This window comes from Neomonachus schauinslandi, chromosome 6 (genome assembly GCF_002201575.2).
Source record: "Neomonachus schauinslandi chromosome 6, ASM220157v2, whole genome shotgun sequence".
NCBI classification, from domain to species: domain Eukaryota; kingdom Metazoa; phylum Chordata; class Mammalia; order Carnivora; family Phocidae; genus Neomonachus; species Neomonachus schauinslandi.
In genome coordinates, this window is record NC_058408.1 from 106,931,000 (window position 1) to 106,952,778 (window position 21,779).

At 58.6% G+C, this 21,779-nt stretch overlaps 1 protein-coding gene across 1 annotated transcript in view; it reads left to right on the forward strand.

Moving 5' to 3' along the window:
- The window catches only part of ZMIZ1 (zinc finger MIZ-type containing 1), a 187,560-nt gene that overhangs the window by 148,616 nt on the left and 17,165 nt on the right, over positions 1-21,779 (forward strand). The window contains exons 6-13 of the mRNA XM_021700290.2: positions 3,287-3,431; positions 13,464-13,578; positions 14,563-14,780; positions 15,657-15,855; positions 16,817-17,089; positions 19,890-20,072; positions 21,047-21,124; positions 21,596-21,770. Coding sequence (XP_021555965.1) covers positions 3,287-3,431; positions 13,464-13,578; positions 14,563-14,780; positions 15,657-15,855; positions 16,817-17,089; positions 19,890-20,072; positions 21,047-21,124; positions 21,596-21,770 — 1,386 coding nt within the window. The remainder of the gene's footprint in view (positions 1-3,286; positions 3,432-13,463; positions 13,579-14,562; positions 14,781-15,656; positions 15,856-16,816; positions 17,090-19,889; positions 20,073-21,046; positions 21,125-21,595; positions 21,771-21,779) is intronic.

Sequence of the window (21,779 nt, forward strand, 5' to 3'; positions counted from 1 at the left end):
AGGGCTGGCTTCCTGCTGTTCACAAGGTGCTTTCCTGCCGGTGGGAACAGGGAGCATTCGCAGACCCTCACCTGCTGTCCAGAGAGTGCGCACAGTGCTTTCCCACCCTCCATGCTTATTACATCAGATACTGTTCTCAGCACCGTGTAGGTGTTAGTGTCATTCCAGTGTCACAACCGATCTAAGGAGCATTAGCGTTATTAATTGCCTGTTTAACAGATACAGAAACTGAGGCCCAGAGAGCCTGTGTAATTCACCCAAGGTTGCGCAGCTCTCAGTGCTGGGACCCAGACTGTCAGGGTTAGTGGTACTCCCAGGACCAGATGCAGGGCTGGCCGTGGTGGCTGTCCAAGCAGCAGGAGGGCCACTCCTGCCCCTGCCTTAGCCCCTTGAGATGGCTGGTATCTCTTCCTGAAACTCCGCCCAGCGCGGGCATCCTCGTGCACGCCGCACCGTGCCTTCCCATCCCTCCCACCCCATCCAGGGACTCTTCATGCCTGGCATCCCTCCCGAGCCCCAGAGCCTGTGCTCAGTGGCCCCTTTTCCTTCCCCACCGCAGAGAGGGCCCAGAGTACAGACCCACAGGACCCGATGGACCCGCAGGCAGGGCCGGCCCCATCAGAGCACGCGTGCTCCACTCAGCCCAGATGCAGGCACGATGCAGCGCGCACCCAGACACCCACCCTGCTGGCCCGTCTGTCTGTCCTTGTGTGGCCCCCGACCCGCCTCTGTCTGTCAGGCTTCCTGGCTCTCGGACAGTGCCCAGACTCCCTCCTTGGCTGCACACTCCCACCTGCGTCAGAACAGCTTGTGTGGGTCTGCAGCACGAGGGAGCACGCACTATGTCCGTGCCATGGCCCCCGTGCGTCTGTGCTAGCCGGCTGAGTGGGGGGGGGGGGGGGCGCTGGGGGTGCCTTCCTTGCTCCCTGCCCTCCTCCTCCGGGGTTGTCCTGGCATCTGTGGTACGTCGTGACGGGCCAATACACACGTCACATCTGCTCCCAGCGTCCCAGACTCTTCGTAGCCAGGCCCTGCGAGGCCACCAGCTTCCTTTCATTCCCTTTATGGGAAACCACTCCACTAGCAATAGGCCGGCGCGGGCTGTCCTTGACCAGGCCGGGGGGTGGCCCGTGACATTGGAGGAAAGCTCCCGGCCGGCGAGGTGGCCCCCGGGGGGAGTGTGGGCTGGGAGGGGCGGCCACGGGCAGCGGGCGGCACCATCTGTGGCCGTCCTTTGTGCTGGCAGCCGAGCAGTCCCTCTGTCGCCGAGATCCATCAGGCCTCGTGCTTGGCATGCAAATGAGTTTCCAGATGCCCAGTGCCGCGCCCCCCCCACCACCACCACCAAGAAACGGTAACTAGGGGTTTGGGAGAAGAATGGAGCAATCTGGAAATTCATTTCTGTTTGTTCCAACCTCTCTGAATAGACCGCCTCCCCCTCCAGCTGCGACAGATGTGTGCTGGATGCCCGCTTCAGGGGCGTTTGGCCACAGTTCTGGGCAGACACACGCCGGGGTAGGGGCCTCTCTGGCACCCTCCTCCCTGTGCAGGTGGTGGCAAGATGAGCCTCACAGAGAGACCTAACTCCCCCATTGGCACCCCCCCTCCCGCCCCAGAGACAGAAACAGGTGCTCTCCTGGCCGGGGGCACAGGCTGGTGTTTAGCCCGTGCTGGCCTCCTTGATTGGGTGTCTTTGGGCACCGCACAAGCAGAGCAGACGAACCCGGCAACCCTGGAGGGCCCCTCCCCACCCTGCCCCGTTCCCTGCGAGAACCCCTGCCCTTCCCTTGCCCGGCAGCACCTGTGCTTCCCCGGGAACAGGTATGCCACCTTGGCAGGCAGCTTCCAGCTGCACTGCGGACACAGGGCTCTCCCGCTGGTCCTAACAGCTGCCTCTTGGCCCCTGCCCACCCGGTGAGGGGCAGGAAAGAACCCACCGCTCCGCACGACTGACAGAGCTGATGTGGGCCATGGGCAGGGGCAGACAGGGCTGCAGAGGGTCCCAGCCCTGCCTCCCGGGTCCGCAAGCTGATGGGGCACCCAGTCCAGGATCTGGGTGGTTTGACATGACAGCCCTGGGCAGCCACCACAGGGCTTTGTGGGGCAAGGCATCTTCCCCAGTGCCATCCGAATGTGGTAAAGGGGGGAGGTTCAGACGAGGCCGGAGGGCTTCCTCGCTGGTAGGGTTGGAGCCCATGGCCACTTGGTCTTTGCCTTCTGAAGGGTTTCATCTGCTCTGCCACATTTTGGTCCAGGCTTGGGCTTCACCAGTGGGGATGGGGCAGGGGCGCCTCCTGTGTGTCCGCCGTTCTAGCTGTGGTTACTGTGAGCGAATGACTTCCCCCGCCTGAGCTCAGTCTGCTTATCTGTAGCATGGGAAGAGCATGGGGCAGGGCAGGGCTCATTATTCCTCTTCCCCTGCAAGCAAACTGAGGGAGGCCCAGAGAGGGTCTCTGAGCTCCACTGGTCCACACAGCAAGGTGGTGGCAGGCCAGCCTTCCCAACTCTTTCAAGCTCGTTGGACAGACTGGCTAGACAAACTGACCTGGAGGCTGCTTTTGGCCCCTGGTGGCCGCATTAGGACAGTGAAGTGTGATTCCCCGGCACCCCGTTAGCTTCAGCTGCTTTCTCTTGGTGTTTAAGGGCTCAAAGCCCGGATGTGGAGGGTCCTCCTGGGCTTCTGCCTTCCGTGCCCCCGGCCCACTCTCGCTTAGGCCCCCACCCCACCCCCGGGCTACCCTCTGCCCTGCAAATCCTTAGTCCTCCTAAGCGTGGGTGCCCAACAGCACAGGGACCAGCCGCGGGTCTGCACTGGAAGGCGTGGGCACTTTTGCGGGGAGGACTTTCAGGGAGAAGCCTGTGGGCACTCTTGGGATCATCAGGAGGCTCTAGAAAGGCTCTGGATTCCGGGTGACTTTTGTCCCTCCTACCCTATCCACGAAGAGAGGCCATGTTGAGCTGAGTGTCCGCAGGCTTCGCTGAGAAGTCTGGGGGAGGCCAGCACTTCCTAAGCTTGCCCAACACAGGGTCTGTGCTGGGCTCCCTCCCTCCCACTCCAGTGGCCTCTCCTTGGCACCATCTCGGATGTCCCCTCCATCGTGTCCATGCTCTCGACTGTGCCGCCTCTGGCCTGTCCTCATCAGAGTGAGGGCCGTTGACATCAGCCCTCCTTTGGGGTGTCAGTCCCACTATAAGGGCGCGGCCAGTCTGGGAGGGCGAGGTGGCAGCGGGTGTAGCCGGGGGAGGTGGCCACGGGGCGCCCTGACCGTCCTGTCCTTCCTTGCAGCCCTGCTGTCCTCCTGGTGTGAGGAGCTCGGCCGTCTCCTGCTCCTTCGGCATCAGAAGAGCCGCCAGAGCGACCCCCCCGGGAAACTCCCCATGCAGCCCCCCCTCAACTCCATGAGCTCCATGAAACCCACTCTGTCGCACAGGTGAGTGGGCGTGTACCTCCAGGGGCGGGCGGGGGGCTGCCAGGTGGGCACTGGGCAGTGCCCCTCCGGTGGAAGACCTGGGGTGGGGGCCTCTGAGCAGCCAGGAGGATATTCTCTGTTTTTTAAACCCTGGTGGGGTGAGCACTGTCTCTCCCCCATCCCAGCAGAGGTTGAAAGTGCCAGTCTTACCCAGCCTGGCTGTGTTATCCCTTCGGTGGAGGGCTATTTCTTCTTTGAGGTTCTAGACTTTGGGCTGAACATTAACTGTCCCGAACTCAGGGCCTCCCCTTTCTCCTGAGCAGGGCCCTGGGCAAACCTGGAGATACGCAGGGCCCACAAGGGGCTCAGGAACATCACAGAGCTGGTGCTCCCACCCTCAGGTGGGGACGGAGCCAGCCCAGGCCGGGCAGGCAGGAGCTGAGTGAGGCTGGGCTATCAGCACAAAGGCGGGGTCAGGAGAAGCCCGGGGTCAAAGGTGGGAACGCCGGGGCGGAGGCCATCGGACACTGAGGAAGTGGCTGGTCTGCCCGGCACCAGCCTGCGAAGGAGCCCGTGCTCAGGACCAGCCAGCCCTGCAGTTCCCTCGCTGAGCTGGGCCCACTCTCTCTGCGTGCTGACCCTGGAACAGCAGGGCCTGCCATGCCGTCTGCTTTCCCTCCGCACGTCCCACTGATGACAGGCTCGGCGGGGTATGTTTGTAGTCAGAGCTAGGCTCTCATTCACGACCCAGCCTGACCAAGGCGCCCACAGCCCAGAGCATGCGACAGGCGACCTGGGTCCCACCATGGAGGTGCTGCCACAAAGTCGGGCATTGGCCACGCTCTACAAATTGAATTAGGGGCTTTTGATTCTCAGAGCTGGGAGGGAGCTCCTTAGGTCCAGCACCCTGCCCCAACACGTGTTTCCCTGCCTCGGTCAGAAGCACTTTGTTCGACAGCAAGCCCACCACCACAGCCCCCCAGGGGCGCTGCCTCGCCACCCCCTCGGCCCAGCCTGGGACCCCTCAGACTCAGGACAGCCCCCCTTCTGTGGGTGTTTCTCAGTGGGGGGCACTCCTGGCGTTGGGCCCAGGGCATTTAATGTCTCAGTCCCTGCCCACTCAGTTCTTCTAGGGCCCCTCACCCCCATGTTGTGAAAGCACCTTCACACATTTTGGGGGGTGAGGGTGTCACCCGTGGTTAAGAACCACCACGCAGGAAAGGCAAAACCCACCTCTGGCCGCCATCCTCCCCTTGCCCTGGCTCGGCAGAAAGCCACAGGGCTTCTGCATCTGGACTCCTGCCAGCCACTCTGCACAGCCTATGGCTAAAGGCAGCCTCGACTGCCTGCCTTTATTTTAGCTTCTTACTGCTCTGCCCCGCCCGGCTCCTCCCGCTTCTTGTTGCCTCCCATCTGTCCATCCAGCCTTTCCTCCTCCGAGCCAGGACCGCCAGGAAAGCGGTCACCAGTGGTGGGCCAGGGCCCTGCGGCCCCATGAGAGGCCTGCCTCACACCTGCTCGGCCGTGACCATTCAGGCCGCAGAGTGCTGCGGCTCTAGACCCCGGCCAGGCCTTCGCCAGGTCATGCTGAGCTGATTTGGAGGCCTGAGACCGTCCTGTCCTGGAGTTAACCAGATGGAGGGTGTCTGTGCTCCAGGGAGCTGCATCTTGCTGGTTGGAGAGGAAGTAAGACCCAGTGAGGCAAAACTGAGACCTGCTGGATTGAGGCAGGGTTAGGGGTAGGTGACAGGCAGGCCTGGCCTTGGGGACAGAAGGAGGAAAATGGCCAGGCTGTCAAGAGGCTGCCCAGAGGACATGGATCTTGACCTTCAAGGACTTGGTCAGAGAGTTGGGCAGGTGCATTCTGTGAGTTTGAACTGGCTTTCCCTCGGGGGGCTGGGATGCAGTGCTCTTCTACAGATGCCACACTGGTTCAGCTCCCTGTAGGGACCCATGAATGATAGAGGATGCAAAGAGGCAACCTCTCAGAGACGGGAGAGCCCTGTGCCTTGGAAGATTCACTGAGAACTGAGGGATGACCACTTGCTTCCATGGAACGTGACCTCCTCACGTTCTGCACCATACCTCCCACCCCGAATGGCAGAGCTAGAAGGGAAAGTGGGCCCAGAGCAGGACAGTGACTTACCCAAGAACACACAGCCCAGAAGGGGCAGGACAGTGCTCTGCCCTTCACTCTGCTGCTGGCCATTCAAGATCAGTGAGGTGGTGTCCGGTTGTTAACCCAACTCTGATCCAGACCTTGCCCTATTTCCCAATTCTGTACGAGGGCGGTTGAGACCGGAAAGAAGTGTCATCAGTTGAACAAGGACTGGTCCACGTCCCTGCAGGCCCCACACTGAGGCCACAAGCACATTGTGGCAGGTGATGGGAGGTTGGCCAGTCTCTACTTGTAGCTTCATGAATTTCCCGGGAAACCCCAATAGGAGGCATCACCTTTTAAGTCCTCATGTAACTTCCCAAATAAGAAGGAAAGTCAAGTACTTTTCACAGAGAGGAAACTTTTCGGGCCCCCACCCCCACTGCTATATTGAATGACTTGGAGGACAGAAGTCCCTCTTGCCCATTGAATTCAGGAGACCCTGGGCCATGGGTGATGTTCAGGATTGGGGCTTGGAGGTGTGTGGCTGTTCAAAAACTCAGGGGTCCTTGTCTTCAGGCTCTGAAGACAATAGGAGAGGGTGGGGGTCCCTGAAAGGCCGAAGCCCCAGGCTGTCTCTGGGGGACCCCGTGGCTGTGGTGCCATGGTCCCGGCCACTTAGGGGGAAGGTTACAAGGAGGCGGGCACCACAGCCCCCACAGTGACCTGGACATGTTGCCAACAAACATTTCAGCCTTCCTTCTCAGATTTAAATGACTGGTTAAAAAAGCCGTTTGTGATTAGCACATTGTCCATATGCAAATCAGTGCTGCAAAAGTAATTAAAAGCCTAATAAATCTTGTTTACACGCCTAACTTAATTACCAGTCAAAGCCCGCTAGAGCTGGGGAGGACTCCAAAATCAAGGGGTGCCGCCCTTCCTCTTCCGGGGGAGGGGGTTGCGCCCCCCCCCCCCAGAGGAGAGGTGCCCAGGTGCAGCAGGTCGGGGCACAGGCACTGAGCCGGGCCGCTGGGCATGAGTGGCCGCCCTGCCCTCTTCTGGCAGGGGGCCTTTGGGCAGCTCTGTAACCTCTCTGTGCCTCAGTGTCCTCATCTGTAGCGCTAGAAACAGCAGTGCAGGACCTCCAACATGCCCACCGCCAGTGGACCCTGACGCGCTCACTTTGGTCAGCTAACAAAGAAGGGCTCCATCAGAGCTGACCCCCCAGCCTCCTCCTTTCCTTGGTCCCATCGTACCACCTTCGCCACGTTCATGGTTAGCTGCTTTTGTGGAGCTGGACCCAAAGCTCAGGTTGTAATAGGTCCTTCTTCTTGCCCCCAGAAAATTAAAAAAAAGAAAGAGGGAGGGAGGGAGGAAGGAAGGAAGGGATTGAAGGAGCCATAAATCCTGCCCCATCGGTTCCAGATTGCTGAGGTACAGCATCTTTTCCTTTCCTCCTTCCTACTGAAAAAATTTAAGACCCTCTAATATGCAGTTAGCTGTGCAGGTCCCTCTACGTTTCACCGCGGGGAGGGAAGGAAGCGGCCCAAGTCATTGTGATGATGGAGAGCCCCGTTAACGGCTCCCCTAAATGAAAGAGGGTGGGAGCTTCAGCTCCTCACTGACTTGGTGTTTCATTAGTGGTAACTCTTCAGCCTTGCATGGAGACAGGACCAATATAGCCACATCAGGAAAATTAATTCAGGTCTGACAATACCCTTAATAGGAATTTGTTATTTCTCCCAAATAAAGTGGCTGTTAGAAGTGCAAGGGAAGAAATAACTCAGCCCTCCCCACCTCTTCCCTCCATGAATGTCTGTGTAGACACTGCTACAGCAGGTACCCGGGAGCCAGGAATCAGCACTCCCCTCTTGCTGGGCTTTACTCATTTTCTCACATTTAGCAAACATCAGTCAGTGCCTATGGAGCTGCCAAACAGACATGTAAATCATCTACTCTAACTGCAATGTGAAAAGCTCTTTTATGTGACAAAAGAGTTGAGGGAATAAAGGAAAACGTCCTTGATTCTGCTTAAGAGAATCACAAAAGGGAGTATCCAGGCTGGGCTTTGAAGTATAGGTAGGAGTTCACTAGTGACAGGATGGCAAAGGAACACTAAAGAAAGCCTCAGAGGCTTGGGAAATCTGTTCAACAAGCAGGAATGATAAGAACACCCCCTCTCATAGCATTTTTGCAAAACTTGTAAGCACCGTCATCAAGTAAATAGGGGTACCTACACACAGTCAGGCTGCAGAAATGGAGAGAAAAGTGTAAGTACAGTTAAGCAGGGACTGTGTGCCAGGCACTGTGCTGAACTTTACCTGTATTCGTATGCTTCATCCTAGGAGAGAGTTAGTCCCATTTTACAGATGAGAAAGTTGAGCTGACTTAAGTGATATGTCCGAGGTCACAGAAATTGTCAGTGGCTGAACCAAGGCTTGACCCCAGAGACTCTTAAGTTTAGAGCCCAGATAGTTATCCACTGTGCCGCAGGGCCTCCCTGTGCCATCTGAATATTAGCCTCACAAATGTTTAGTCGGAGTTCCTGAGTATTTGCTAGGATACTCTGTGCAGGCCAAAGCTAATGATTTGATGGATAGAGTGTTGTTGTTTCTTCCCCTGGGTCACTGTTTGGGTTTCCTCTGCAGCCAGTCTTTGAGACTAAACTTTACACGTCCTCTGTCCCTTCATGCTGGGTGGCTTCCCCAAGAACCCTCGGGAAGCTGTGCCCCTTCTTGGAATTCTTGGGGACTGCTAGATGTCCCTCATAGCATGTGCCCCCTCGTGTTAGCACCACCTTTTTTTTTTTTTTTTTTAAGATTTATTTATTTATTTGCGAAGGAGGGGAGGGCCAGAGGGAGAGGGAGAATCCCCAAGCAGACTCCCGCTGAGCACAGAGCCTGATGCAGGGCTTGATCCCACAACCCTGAGATCATGACCTGAGTGTGAAATCGGAGTCGGCTGCTTAGCCAACTGAGCCCCCCAGGTGCCCCTCCCCATCTTTGTGCAGGGAGGTGCTATCTTACCCAATCCTTAGCTCCCTGAGACAATGGGATGTGGTCAGGCCCACCTGGCAGTCTTGCCCTTGACAAGCCCCGGGACATTGGGAGCCTCAGCTCCTATGGATGCGTCTGTTGAGCCCACTTTAAGGGATTAAATGAGTTCTTAGGTGGAAGTCCCTTCACGCAGCTCCTTGCTTCTAGAAGCCACTCAATAAATCATAACAACAGCAGCGGTCAACAGTTTTCGGTGCCCGAGGTCAGCTGCATGTGGTCATTTTGCCTTACACGTGGGAGCTCACTCAATCCTCACGACAGCCTTCTGAGAGACGTACTGTTATCATCCCATTTTACAGATAAGGACACTGAGGCATAGAGAGAGCAAGTAGCTGCTTCATTAGCTTCCCTCTGTCCCTCTCCCTGGAGGGCAGGACTCTCACTTCCTGGGTGCCAGTGCCCATGGGGTCACAAGCACACTGTAGGTGCTTAGCCGTCAGGTTTAATGAATGGACACAGTTACTCATTCTCAGGCATCCTTCTGAGGAGAGTATGGAGAGTCGGTGTTTCTCTCTGGCACTTTGGTTAGCAAAGGCTTTCCAAGCCCCATAGGTGTGTGGTGACATCATGCCAGGCACAGGTAGCCTAACTCAGGATTCCTGGGGCAGAAGGAGAAAGGGGGGGGCCTCTCATTTGGGCCCCCACTCAGGCCCTACGAATGTGAGGAACAAGTGGAGCTCAAGCCAGTGAATGTCACAAGGGCTTCCTGGAGGAGGTGGCCTTTGGAAGAGAAGCCTGGGAAGGATGAGCGGCAGGGTTGAAGCATCCCAGACTAAGATTAGGCACAGAGGCGGGAAAGCAGGTACCTCCCTGTGAGGAGGTGCTTGGCAGGCAGAACACTGCCGAGATTCCAGGTGGCTACTGGGACCGGGGCCTCTCTGGGTGGACTAGGGTTCTTGGGGCGGTTTTGGCTAGACAGGCCTGCAACTGGGGGCAGCTGTGGCACGAGACTGGGCTATGGGGTTGTACACCATGGGGTGTACCCACTGGGGGTGCACAGAGCTGGACAGGATTACTAAGACTGGGATTCTCACATTCCAGGGGCCCTGGCCTCCCTCTGAACTGCAACCAGCTATGGAGAAGAGGAGAGAAGTGGTTCCTAGCAGGCAGTCCCCAAATGCCAGGGACCCCTGACCTGGGCTGACCTCATCTGCAGGTCAGATAGTACTTGCCAGAGGAAGGAAGGGCCTCAGGACACCCCCTTCCCCCACAGGCCCCCTAGGCCTCCCCTTCATCACCCTAGGCCCCCTCCCACCTTGGTAGGGCCCAGGAGCCGGGCTTGCCCTTGCTCCTTGGGCCACAGGGAGCTGGAGCCGGGCAGCCCCCCCGGTGGTGGTGTCTGAGTCCCAGCAGAGGCAGCGGCAGGGCTGACTGCCAGGGGCCTGTGGGGGCGAGAGCCTTCGCTGCGACAGCAGGAGCCGTCTCCCCAGGAGATGAGTCACAGCCGTGTTGGTGCGGCTGCCACTTCTGCTTCTGCAGCAGGTGTGAGTGGGGGCGAGCGAGTCCCTGAGACCGCCCCTCCACGCGCGTGCCTGTCTCTGCCCCCGCGTGTGCCCGGCCACATGGCAGCAGGGTGTGCGTGCAGACACACATCCGTGTCCCTGGCCACACGCGTGCACTCCTGGATTAGGCCCGGGGTGCACCGTCCAGCCAGACGGTGGGCATGCCCAGTTTGGGAACCACGGTTAAGTTTGCTTCTCACCAAGTTTCGGGTGGAGGGGACGAAACAGGAAGGAGCTGGTTTCCGCCCACAAGGCCCACCCACGGAGCCGTAGGGCAGTCAGGAGCGTGTTTGTGGGCCTGTGCAGTATCCCGGTGAGCCGGGGCCTCCCCAGCCAAGGTGGTGAGGCAGCAGCTACCCATCCCCCGCCCCCCGCCCCGCCCCAAGCTCGGGTGGGGCCCTGCCGGGCTCCAGGGGCTCCCAGAGGGCTTTACTTCTGAGCCTGCCAGGCACATTCTAAAAGGACACGAACCAGGGGCGCCTGGGTGGCTCAGTCGTTAAGCGTCTGCCTTCAGCTCAGGTCATGATCTCAGGGTCCTGGGATCGAGCCCCACATCGGGCTCCCTGCTCGGCGGGAAGCCTGCTTCTCCCTCTCCCACTCCACCTGCTTGTGTTCCCTCTCTCGCTGTGCCTCTCTCTGTCAAATAAATAAATAAAATCTTTAAAAAATAATAATAATAAAATAAAAAAATAAAAGGACATGAACTGGACATCAGCCTGGAGGGTTGATGGGAGTTGTGGGGCAGAGAAGACACACACTTGTGCTCTGTTAAATTGCTGGGGTCCTGTGTTCCATCCTGTACACCTAAGATGAGGGCCTCACAGGACAGCTGGCATCTAGGGGTCTCCTCTCTGTTGGATTAAACTATAGCCTGCAGGGCCTTCCTTCGGGTTGCTGGTGTGCCAGGCCCGGGACCAGGTGGCACCCCAGTCCTCCGTGATTTCTCCCAGGGAGGCCTCTAGCCCAGCCATGCTCAGGAGCAAGCTCATCGCTTCCTTCCCTCTGCTTCTCCAGCCCTCCTGAGCTCTCTGGGCTCCCAGGTCCCACAGCCTTCCCAGATGCAAGTGTGAGCTGTCTATCAGCTTGGCGGGTGCATCTGGGCCTCACCCCCTTTTCATTGACCCACGCCATGTCTGGCCGGCAGGAGTAGAGGGTAGGCAGGAGGTCTGGGTTTCTGAGGGCCTCTCCTCTCCCCTAGAAATCATGAGTAATGCCCAAGTCTGTGTCCCTTTCTAGTCGAGTAAGCCTTTTTGTCTGCATGCTCCTCTTTGAGCCTCATCAGGCTTATGCTACCAAGGCCTGTGTTGTTCAAACCTCCTTGACCTGAGACCCACAGTAAGTGTGCGTAGTACACCATGACCCAGGGTGCACACACACTCACACATAAAATCAAGACACTGAGGAATATTATTTATTCTTACCATGTGCTCACGCTTAACTATTTTTTTTATTCTGTTTTTTTCCCCTCGTGCTGGTTTGATGTCATGACCCAGTCGTGTTTCATGACCCACAGTTCCAAAAACTCAGAGAGCAGAGTGGGGGAATGCCCTTCTTAGGCCCATTTGACAAAAGAGGGGACTGTGTGCAGACAGGCGAGGGAACTTGGACCCTCCCTGAGCCAGGAAGGGACAGGATTCGTACCCAGGGTACCAAAAAAAAAAAAGCCAGGGCAGGAGGAAAAGGGAGTGGAGGGGTGGGGCTGCTCTTACTGCAGGAGGTCAGGGCAGGCCCCTCCAGAGAGGTGACTTCTGAGCAGAGATAGGAAGGAAGCCAGGGGCTGGCCGGGCAGAGAGGGTGTCCAGGCAGGGGGCGAGCAAGCCTGGGCAGACAGTGACATCACCCCTGCAGGGCCCTGCCCACCTTGACTACGTTGGCTGCTGAGGGCTCTGCCCGGTGAGAAGCAGGCACGAGACTCAGCCCCCCGGCTCCCCCCTGCCTGCCTGTCACGCAGGAGGGTGCCTCCCTCCTGTGAGTCCTGACCTCCCGGCTGGCTCCCAGCACCTCTAGGGCCAGGCCTGGCTTGCCTGCTAGGCCGGGGTATAAGTTCTCTAGGAGTGAGCGAGCCCTTTTGTCTTCTGCTCACTTCCTGTGATGACAGCACAAGCCAGACAGAGGCATGATGTGCTTTCCTACCCCACCAGCCTCCCCCAGACCCCCTTCCCCCGGCCTGGTACCCAGCAGTGCCACCTTGCAGGCCTCCCCGCTGTCGGGAAGCCATGCAGGGCTGGTACAACAGATGTGGGTGCTCTGCGTTTCTGCTCCCTTGGGGGCCACATCTGGGATTGTGTCTCCGTGAGAGGTGCCAAGGAGTCAATGCAGAGGCAGTCCCAGCTCAGCACTCCTAGGAGCTGGGACCCCAGCACTTTCTTCATGCTATAATCTGGACAGCCCCTTCCCTCTCCCCGGGGGTCACTCTTCACAAGTACCATAGCAACTAATAAAAAGGCATTATTGAGCACTTACTGTGTGCAGGGCAGGGTGTTGGGCCTAAGATTAAGTCCTTGCTTCTGGTATTTGGGGGCTTCTCAGGAGATGTCACCAAACAAGGTGGGTGCTTCTGGGCCTAGCAAGGAGACAGGGGAGACAGGGCAATGGGGCAATGGTTGGGGTGCTCCCACAGAGGTGGGAGCCAAGCGGGGAGGCAGGGTAGGGTGGGATTAGCCAGCAGGGTAAATCATTCTGAAGTGTGTGAGTTCGGACTTTGCCTTGTAAACACTGGGAGCCATTGGAGGTCTTTGATTGTGGAGAGCGTCTTGGGTGTTTGAGGGAGCTTAGCTTCGCGGGGACGTGCACAGGAGACTGGGGTGGGAGCAGGGGAGGAAGCATGGCAGGCAGGCCCATGCCTGTGATCCAGAGGCAGGAAGGAAGAGTGATGTAAGGAACCTCTTGCCAGAGGCCACATCAGCTGGGCTGGGTGGCCAACCTGCTACAAAGGGTTGGGAGGAAGGGGGAAGAGGCGAGCTTCAGACTGGGGCCCTTCCGATGTTTTCTGAGAAGGGACCGGGAAGTTCCAAGGGGAAGCTGGTATGGGGAAACCAAAGCTCTTTCTGGAGAGCCACTTCAAGTCAGAGCATGGTGGAAGGAGGAGCTCAGGTGGGGCCTGTGGGGCTCTCTTCTTCCTCCATAGCGTGGCCTGTGGACTTTGGGCTCAGGTGAGGCAGACAGCCATGGGGGTGGTACTTCCACAGCGATGAGGGGAGACATGGTCACTTCCAGGGTCTGCCACCACGTGAGGTGTGCCTGTTCTGCATCGGACCCTGTGCCAGGCCTGGGGGGTCTAGAGCTGATGGAGATGGGGGTCACCTGGGTTTGACTGGGAGCCATGGAGGATGATGGGGTGATGGGGCCCTCCTGTGTATGCGGTCCCTGAGGATCCCCCCTCTGTCTCCCTCTGCAGTGATGGGTCATTCCCCTATGACTCTGTCCCTTGGCAGCAGAACACCAACCAGCCTCCCGGCTCCCTCTCCGTGGTCACCACGGTTTGGGGAGTGACCAACACATCCCAGAGCCAGGTAAGAGCCTGTCCTGCCCCTGTGCCGCAGCCCCTCCCCCCCTCCAGCAGGACCATCCCTTGAGCCCTGGGGCCTTTGGGTCATCCTCCCATGCCAGTCAACCTCACACTGCCCAGCTGGAAAGACCAGCTCTTGGGGCACACTCAGCCGTGGACATGCCGCTACCCTCCACGCTTGCTCAGGAGGGCGGCAGCTGGCCCCTAGGCAACCGTCCCCATCCGAGGGCCCTTCTGGGGGAATGACTTTCATCTGACCGAGAGCCGGGGGTTCTTCCCTAGCCCATGTTTACTTGGGTTGGATAAATAGGAGAACTTCCTGGATGTTATTGGCCTCAGGGCTCCAGCGTCTGGGGTCTTTGACCGTGGGTAACCTGGGTTAGATTTCAGCAAAATGGTAAGCTTTCAGCTTGTGACAAACCCCTCCCCCACCCCCCTGGCCAGCCCTGCCTCCCGCTCTCACCCCTTCCTCTTTCCTCCACACCTTCCTGTCCAGCCTGCTCGGCCTCTGCCACAGCTCGGGGCTGGTGGCCGTCCCCAAGGGCACCCCTGGCCTTCCCTGCAGTCTCAGGCCACAGGGGCCCCTTGGCTGGGATCCTGCCACCCTCCAGAGCTGGCAAGTTGGGTTTCTTTTCGCCCTGACAAAGCAGCAGCCCAGGGCCACCATGTATCCCAGCCTCTGGGCACCCAGGCCCCTTGGCAGAGGAGGGCCGAGAAGTCCAGTGCCTTCCACCTGCCACTGAGGGCAGGACCAGCCCCTCCTGGTTCCATCACAGGCCGGGGTTCTCATCCCCTTTGCTGCTGGCTTCCGGGGCTGTGTTACCCCCTTCAAAGTATTTGTATGGTCTGGGGACAATTCATGACTCCACTTTCTCCCCCTTTCCCTTTGCTCTCCCCGTTGTACCATTTCAACAGCCCCCCATGTCTCCTCTTTCCCTCCCATGGCCCCTGGGACACCGCTTGGGTGACAGCCACGCTCTGCCCACAGGTCCTCGGGAACCCTATGGCCAATGCCAACAACCCCATGAATCCAGGCGGCAACCCCATGGCGTCGGGCATGACCACCAGCAACCCCGGCCTCAACTCCCCCCAGTTTGCCGGACAGCAGCAGCAGTTCTCGGCCAAGGCCGGGCCCGCTCAGCCCTACATCCAGCAGAGCATGTATGGCCGGCCCAACTACCCCGGCAGCGGGGGCTTCGGGGCCAGGTGAGCAGCCCTCGGGAGCGGCTCTGGCGCTGCCCTTCCCCTCCGTCCCGGAGCAGGAGTAGGGTTGAAACGCCAGCCCTGTGCTTTTGGCACTACCCGCGCTCTGCTGTCCCCTCCGTTAAAGGGACACAGCGAGTGGGTGAGACACTAACACAGCTGGCTGGTTGTTATAGCCGCCAGGCCCCTGGTGCTGGAAGGCCCGCGCTCTCGTCCCCCGGAGCGGCCCTTCTGTTCCGGTGTCTGTACATGGGGCTGGGGGGTCAGACGCTATGAGGGCGGGGGCGGCGGGGTCAAGAGCTGCTCCAGACAGGTGCAGGAAGGCCACCCTGCCCCGCGGGCTGTTCAGGCCGTACCGCCAAGGTTCAAGAGGAGCCGGGGGGGCGGGGGGTGGGGAAGGAACAAGGAGCCCCAGGAAGATGCTGCAGGGATGTAGGGGCTGGGCAGAGAGGCACCCCGTTCCTCCTCTGCCGCCCTGCCCTGTCCAAGGCCACCTCTTTGGCTTCAGCCCACCATCCACCAGGGCCCGTGGGCAAGGTGCTCAGGGTTTTGTGAGGCACCATGTCCTCCTCCAGAAGTTGGGCTGCCCATGGCAGCGAGGTGCAGTGATCTCGTGCCCGGGAGAGTCCGTGCCGGCCAGCACCCCACCAAGGGCTTCGGGAACACAGCAGCTTGCCTGTCGCCAAGGGGCACGAAGAGCTGCCAACCTGCAGGGGCCCCTCTCCCCTTCAGGTTCGGGGTCTAGACGCCTCCCCAGTCCGTGAGCTGGGGGCAGGAGGGCATGGAAGGACCTGTCTTCTCCCTCCCAGCCCAGGGCTTACAGTGGGTTCATCTTTAGATTCAGGCAGTGTCTAAGTCTCCCCTTCTTCTCCCTTGCAGTTACCCCGGGGGTCCTAATGCCCCTGCAGGCATGGGCATCCCTCCGCACACCAGGCCGCCCGCTGACTTCACTCAGCCCGCGGCAGCTGCCGCAGCGGCTGCAGTAGCGGCAGCGGCGGCCACGGCCACGGCCACGGCCACGGCCACCGTGGCAGCCTTGCAGGAGACGCAGAACAAGGATATAAACCAGTATGGACCGGTAAGGGCCCCACTAGTCGCGGTCCAGCCTTGCCCCCCCCGCGGAGTTGGGGTGTTGGTGCCATGTGTGCTGGAAGAGCTGATGGTGTCAGGGTGCGTCTGGGTTTCCTTGGAGGCCTGTGGACGGGTGTGTGTTAGGACGTGGGTGTGTCGGCATGGTTGGGTGTGGTGCGGGGAGGCCGTCTGGGTGCTTGCGTTTGTTCTGCGTGGGTTTGTGGCTCATGCGTGTCTGCAAATGGGGAAGGAGGTTCTTTATCGCCCTCTGGGCACCTGCTCACCAAAGCGCGGGCTCGGTGCCTAAAACGCCTTGTCACCAGTCTGTCCCCGTGGTGGCTTCTGAAGACCATACACTCCTAGTCATCCCATCTGTGGATTGAGCCCAGGTCCCATTTCTGCTCCCCTGACCTTCAGAAGGACTGGTGGGGTGTGAGGAGAGAGGGTCCCCCGCAAGAACGCAGGACAGGGGAGAGGAGGTGGGGATTGTAGGAAGGGGACAGCAGGGCCTGTGGGCAGACGTGGGAGCTGGGACTGCCTCAGATTTTGTGGATGGAGGGCGTGTCTCCACCGGCCGAGGGCGGGGCCAGGGCTTCCAGGAAAGGGGCTCCTGCCTCCATCCTCATCCCCCTCCATCCTCCCGTGCCCCTCCCCACCTCTGCACCTTCTTCCCCGTTCCCTGCCTGCCTCCCTGGAAATGCTGCCTGCTCTCTGGAGTGACTGCACCCCACCCCGTTAACACCCCTTGGGCTGCATCTTTCTGTATGGCCTGCAGAGGGCAGTGGTGAGCCCAAGAGGCCAGACATCCCTTGGGGCCTGGTCACCAGCTGCAACCACACAGGAAAGTGCCCCCCGACCCAGAGCCTCCCACCTCCCCCACCCTTCCCTCCCTGCACTTTCAATGCATGTGGCATTTTATTCTTTTTTTTTTTCTTCTTCTCCTGTTGAAGGTCTGTTCCTCTTTCCAGATGGGTCCCACCCAGGCGTATAACAGCCAATTCATGAACCAGCCCGGGCCGCGGGGGCCTGCCTCCATGGGGGGCAGCATGAACCCCGCAAGCATGGCGGCTGGCATGACACCCTCGGGGATGAGCGGCCCTCCCATGGGCATGAACCAGCCCCGGCCGCCCGGCATCAGCCCCTTTGGCACGCACGGGCAGCGGATGCCCCAGCAGACCTACCCGGGCCCCCGGCCCCAGTCCCTTCCCATTCAGAGCATAAAGAGGCCATACCCGGGAGAGGTGAGTGTGACAGGAGGCAGGTGGTGGCCAGGGTGGGAGGTGGGGAGCACCCAGGGCTTGAAAACAGAGGGGCTGTGGGCAGGACCTTGCAAAGGGCAGGAACTGACCAGCGCCAAACCTGGACCAAAAGTCTGAGCCTTAGGATGGAGGAGTCGGGCTCCTGGCTTGGAGACCAGCTCTGCCATTTCCCAGCTGGAAGTCCTTGATCAAGTCCTGTCCCCTGCTGGAGTCATGGTTTTTCATTTGTAAGAGACGGTGCCGATCCAGCCTACCTCCTGGGGCTACTTGGGAGATGTGAACGAGGGCCAGACGGGAAGCACTTGGCCCCAGGGCTGGCGCAGGCAGCAGAAGCTGTTAGCGTGGTGTTTGGTCTCGGCACAGGCACGGGCCCAGTGACTTTGGTAAGGAGTGAAACCTCCTTGGGTCCACGTTCCTCACCTGCACATGAGGGCTTCTCACTTGCAAGAGTGAGAGAGGGGACAAAACCCTGCAGATATCTAAAGGCTGTGCACGTCGGAGAAGTGACTGGAAGGCAGACAGTGTGCTTCTTAGGGCTCTTCTCTGCCAACTGTCAGCTGCTCTTTCGGGAGGAACACTGTCTCATTGGCTGCCCAGCCAGCTCAGCCAAGGGAAAGGTAAAGATTTAAGGAAGTAAAACCCACACCTGTCCTCTGGGAACCCAGACTTCAGCAGGAAAGGGGATCACCTTCCTGGAAACCTGTCTAAGCAGGAGCCCATAAAGCAGTGATGCACAGGGGTATCCGGAATTCAGCATGAGGTCAGAGAAAGAGGACTTCCTGGAGGGGGTGTCATAGGGCCTTCAGTGAGCAGTGGGAAGAATTGGCAGCAAGTGGCCTGTCTGGGTAAGGCTTTAGTTCACCTGCAAAAGACACAGGGACCCTAGAATCCTGGCCCAGTGTGCACTCCTCAGGAAGCCTGCCTTGATTCCTTACCTAGGCAAAGCTCCTTGCTGAGTAGTCTCCCCCACAGCTCTCTGCTCGCCACCGATTCTCAGACCGGCTCCCCCCGACCCCGACCCTACTTGCCTCCGAACTGTGGCCTTCAGCTTGACCTTACAATGGGTTTAGAGTCCAGAGGTTAAGTTCCTCAAAGGTCTGTGTGATTCCCTCAGCATTCACCCTAGCTCGGGCTTGGCCATTGTTGGCAGTGTCCTGAATCCAGAGGGGAGAGGTCAGAGACCTCCTCAAACACCCGGGAGCCTGGCTCAAGCCCAGACACTCCTGGATGGCGTTGGTTCAGGGAGGCACCAGCCAGAGAAGGACAGCGGCTCTCAAGGTCCTGGCTGTCCTTGGGGGGAAGAGGGGGGTTGATGCTCAAGCTCCTGGCCTCACTCCCACACACAGCCCCCACAGGAGTTCTGGGCCCTCTTTCAGGCCCTCCATGCTCAAACTCTCCGCATTCCTGCTGGCTGGGCTAGAGGTGCGTCTGCAGACCCAGCCTTGGGGTTGCCGGCACCTAAGGAGGTGATCCCAGGAAAGGAAAGGCAGAGAAATTCCCAGTCATTGCTCCGATGTCCACCTGCACCTGTGGCATGCTCTGGCGAAGGCACACCCCAAGGGCCTTGAATTATTTCTACTCAGTCATCCTCTTCATTGGACGCCGATGCTCCCCAGCTACAAAATGCCTGGCACTGGGCTGGGACACTGGGTGATCACAGCCTGCGTGGCCTGACCCTGCCTGGGAAGGCGGGCCTCACCTTGCAATGGCACGCTTCTAGAATCTCTGAGCCATTGAAACGTTGGGGCAGGTGTCGGGTTGGCTGGTCCCACATAGGACTCCTCTTCGGTGGCCTGACGGGCCCCCACCTGCACTCCTCTGGTGATGTGGCAGGAGCCACACTGTCACACACAGCAGCCACCGTACTGCCACGGTATCAGTGGTGGAGTTCCTCAGCACTGACACGGACACTTCCCATCCTCCGCCGCTTACCTCTGGATCCTTCTCTCATTTGCCGAGGGAGTATTTATGGAGGGTCTGCTCTTTGCCAGTTGCTGGAACACAGCCGGGACCTCGGAACCTAGAGGCAAGAGAGACGGTTTAAATAGATAAGGAGCTTCAGCAGACTTCGCAGGATGTCATGGCCTGGAGTGTCTGGGTGGGAGGTGGCCCTGAGGGTCACTTAATCTTACAGAGGGGGCGGGACGGCTGCAGGGTGGACATCAGCGTGTCAGGGATCACTTTGTAGATCTCCAAGGACAAGGATCCTGCCCCTCCCTTGAGCTGTCTCCTCTCTCAGTTGCCTGTCTTGAGAGGGTTGTCTGGAACCTACACAAGCCTGCTTCTCCCGACCTCTGCACGCATGGCCCAGAATTGAACATCAGTGTGTGCTGTTCAGTGTGGGGTGTGGGGCCAGGGCCTCCCATATTCAGCCTCCAAATGCAGCGGTTGAGGGGGCCATCTTTCCGGAAGCACATCCCGTTGTCTGCATTCCCCTGCCACACACCAAGTGCTAGGAGACACATGAAGCGGGCTTTAGAATCGAGCTCCCTCCTAATGGCATGAATGAGAGGCTCTGAAAGTACCCTCAGTTCAGGGGGCAGGGTACTCAGAGAAGACCGCTTCACGGGGAGGTGGCCCTCGAGCCAGACAGACAGAACGTCATGTCCCTGGATGTCAGGGCAGCCTCTGGTGCCGCCCCCTCTCTCTGGGTGGAGAAGGCAGTTTGTTGGTGGAAAACAGCCGGGACAAAGGTGAGGGGCCGGGGCACGCCTGGCCTTCTGGTGAGTGGCTTGGCTCCGAGACACTGACAGCCTTTCTCCTCCTCTCTCTGCTGCCACAGCCCAACTATGGAAACCAGCAATACGGACCAAACAGCCAGTTCCCCACCCAGCCAGGCCAGTACCCTACCCCCAACCCCCCGCGGCCGCTCACCTCTCCCAACTACCCCGGGCAGAGGATGCCCAGCCAGCCGAGCACCGGGCAGTACCCACCCCCCACGGTCAACATGGGGCAGTATTACAAGGTGAGTCCTACCACCCCACCCACCCCTTCCTTCCTCAACACCTCATATCCCCACCCCCACCTGTGTCATCTTGGTCCTGTGTGTCCCCTGAAGTCACCAGGGGGCAGGCAGAGATCTCCAGATGTGTCCTCGAGTGCTCAGAGCCATGGCCAAAATGTCAGGCTGGCAGCTCTTGGTTCCCCATGAGTCATGGGGCTCAGACAAGGGTTTTCCCCTTCCTTTTTACTGTTTACGGCACACACCAGATGATCATAAAGGAAACACGTCTTTTTTTTTTTAAAGAAAAGCATCCACTTGAATATATTAATATTACCTTCTAAACCTTTGTTTCCCTAGTGTACGTGGGCATCAGTATGTTATATAGTTGTTATTACGGTTGTGGTTTTGAATCTGTTTCTTTCACTTGACATGAAATCAGGAGTATGTTACTTATTGCTACAGAGTCTCTGTGGTTCTCACTTTTTAAGGGTGCCTCACCTTCTACCGATATAAACCACATCGTATTTTATTGTTCCCTTCCTATGGGATGTTTGCGATGCTCTTGGTTCTTCACTTTCGAAGTAACACCGTGATGAATATTTTTGGGCACATAGCTTTTCCCTTCTTTGGGATTATAAAGTTCATTCTCAGGAGTGCAGACTGCTCTGGACACACTTTACATTTATTTGCCCAGGAAGCATGCTAACTTCCATTACCACCCACCACTGCTCCAACTTTAGCATTCTAGGTGTTTCTATTTTTGCAAACTCTTGCTATATAACTAGCTGTGGACAGAGAGACGAAATCCCATCCCGGGGCGGGGGAAGGGGTGACCTGCTCTACCCCTGTCCCGCCCCACACCCCAGCACTGGATGGGCCTCGTCAGCATCGCCTGTATGACACTTCTGGCCAGTTTTCATATCAGGAGGGAAAGCTGGCTTCTGGGAGCTTTTCTGCCTTCCACTTTCAACACATTGTGTATCTTGCTTTAACAGCCAGAGCAGTTTAATGGACAAAATAGCACCTTCTCGGGAAGCAGCTACAATAACTACAGCCAAGGAAACATCACCAGGGTATGTTCCTGTTTTCATCGGGCATACTTGTGTGTCTCAGGGGACCGGCCGCCCCCACCCCAGGCCCGCAGGTGGGAGCGCACTCCCAGGTCCTCAGCTCTGGGGCACACTGATGCCCAGACAAAATGCACAGGTCCAGGCAGGTGGGCCAGGGATGAGTAAGGATTAAGAGCAGAAGGGAGAGCGGCCTCCTGGGGAGCCAATTGCCCAAGTGCTGCAGGCCCGACTCCCGTCTGAGGACCCTGCTGGGCTGGGAGTGGAGGGTGTAGCTTAGAGCAATGATGTAGGCAGCCAGAGACCTCAGTGCTGGCCGGTGTAGAGGGATTTCCAGAGGGGGCCTGGCTCTGCTCCCTTGGGGGAGCAGGGACCATAGCCCCAGGGCTACAGGGTGGGTGGGGTGCACGTCCGTAGCCAGAGTCCCTCCTATCCCTGTGACTCCATAACCTATGTATGGTTTCTCTTTTCCTCCAGCCTCCTAGGCCAGTTCCTGTGGCAAATTACCCCCACTCACCTGTTCCAGGGAACCCCACGCCCCCCATGACCCCTGGGAGCAGTATCCCCCCCTACCTGTCCCCCAGCCAAGACGTTAAACCACCCTTCCCACCTGACATCAAGCCAAATATGAGCGCTCTGCCGCCACCCCCAGGTGAGTGCC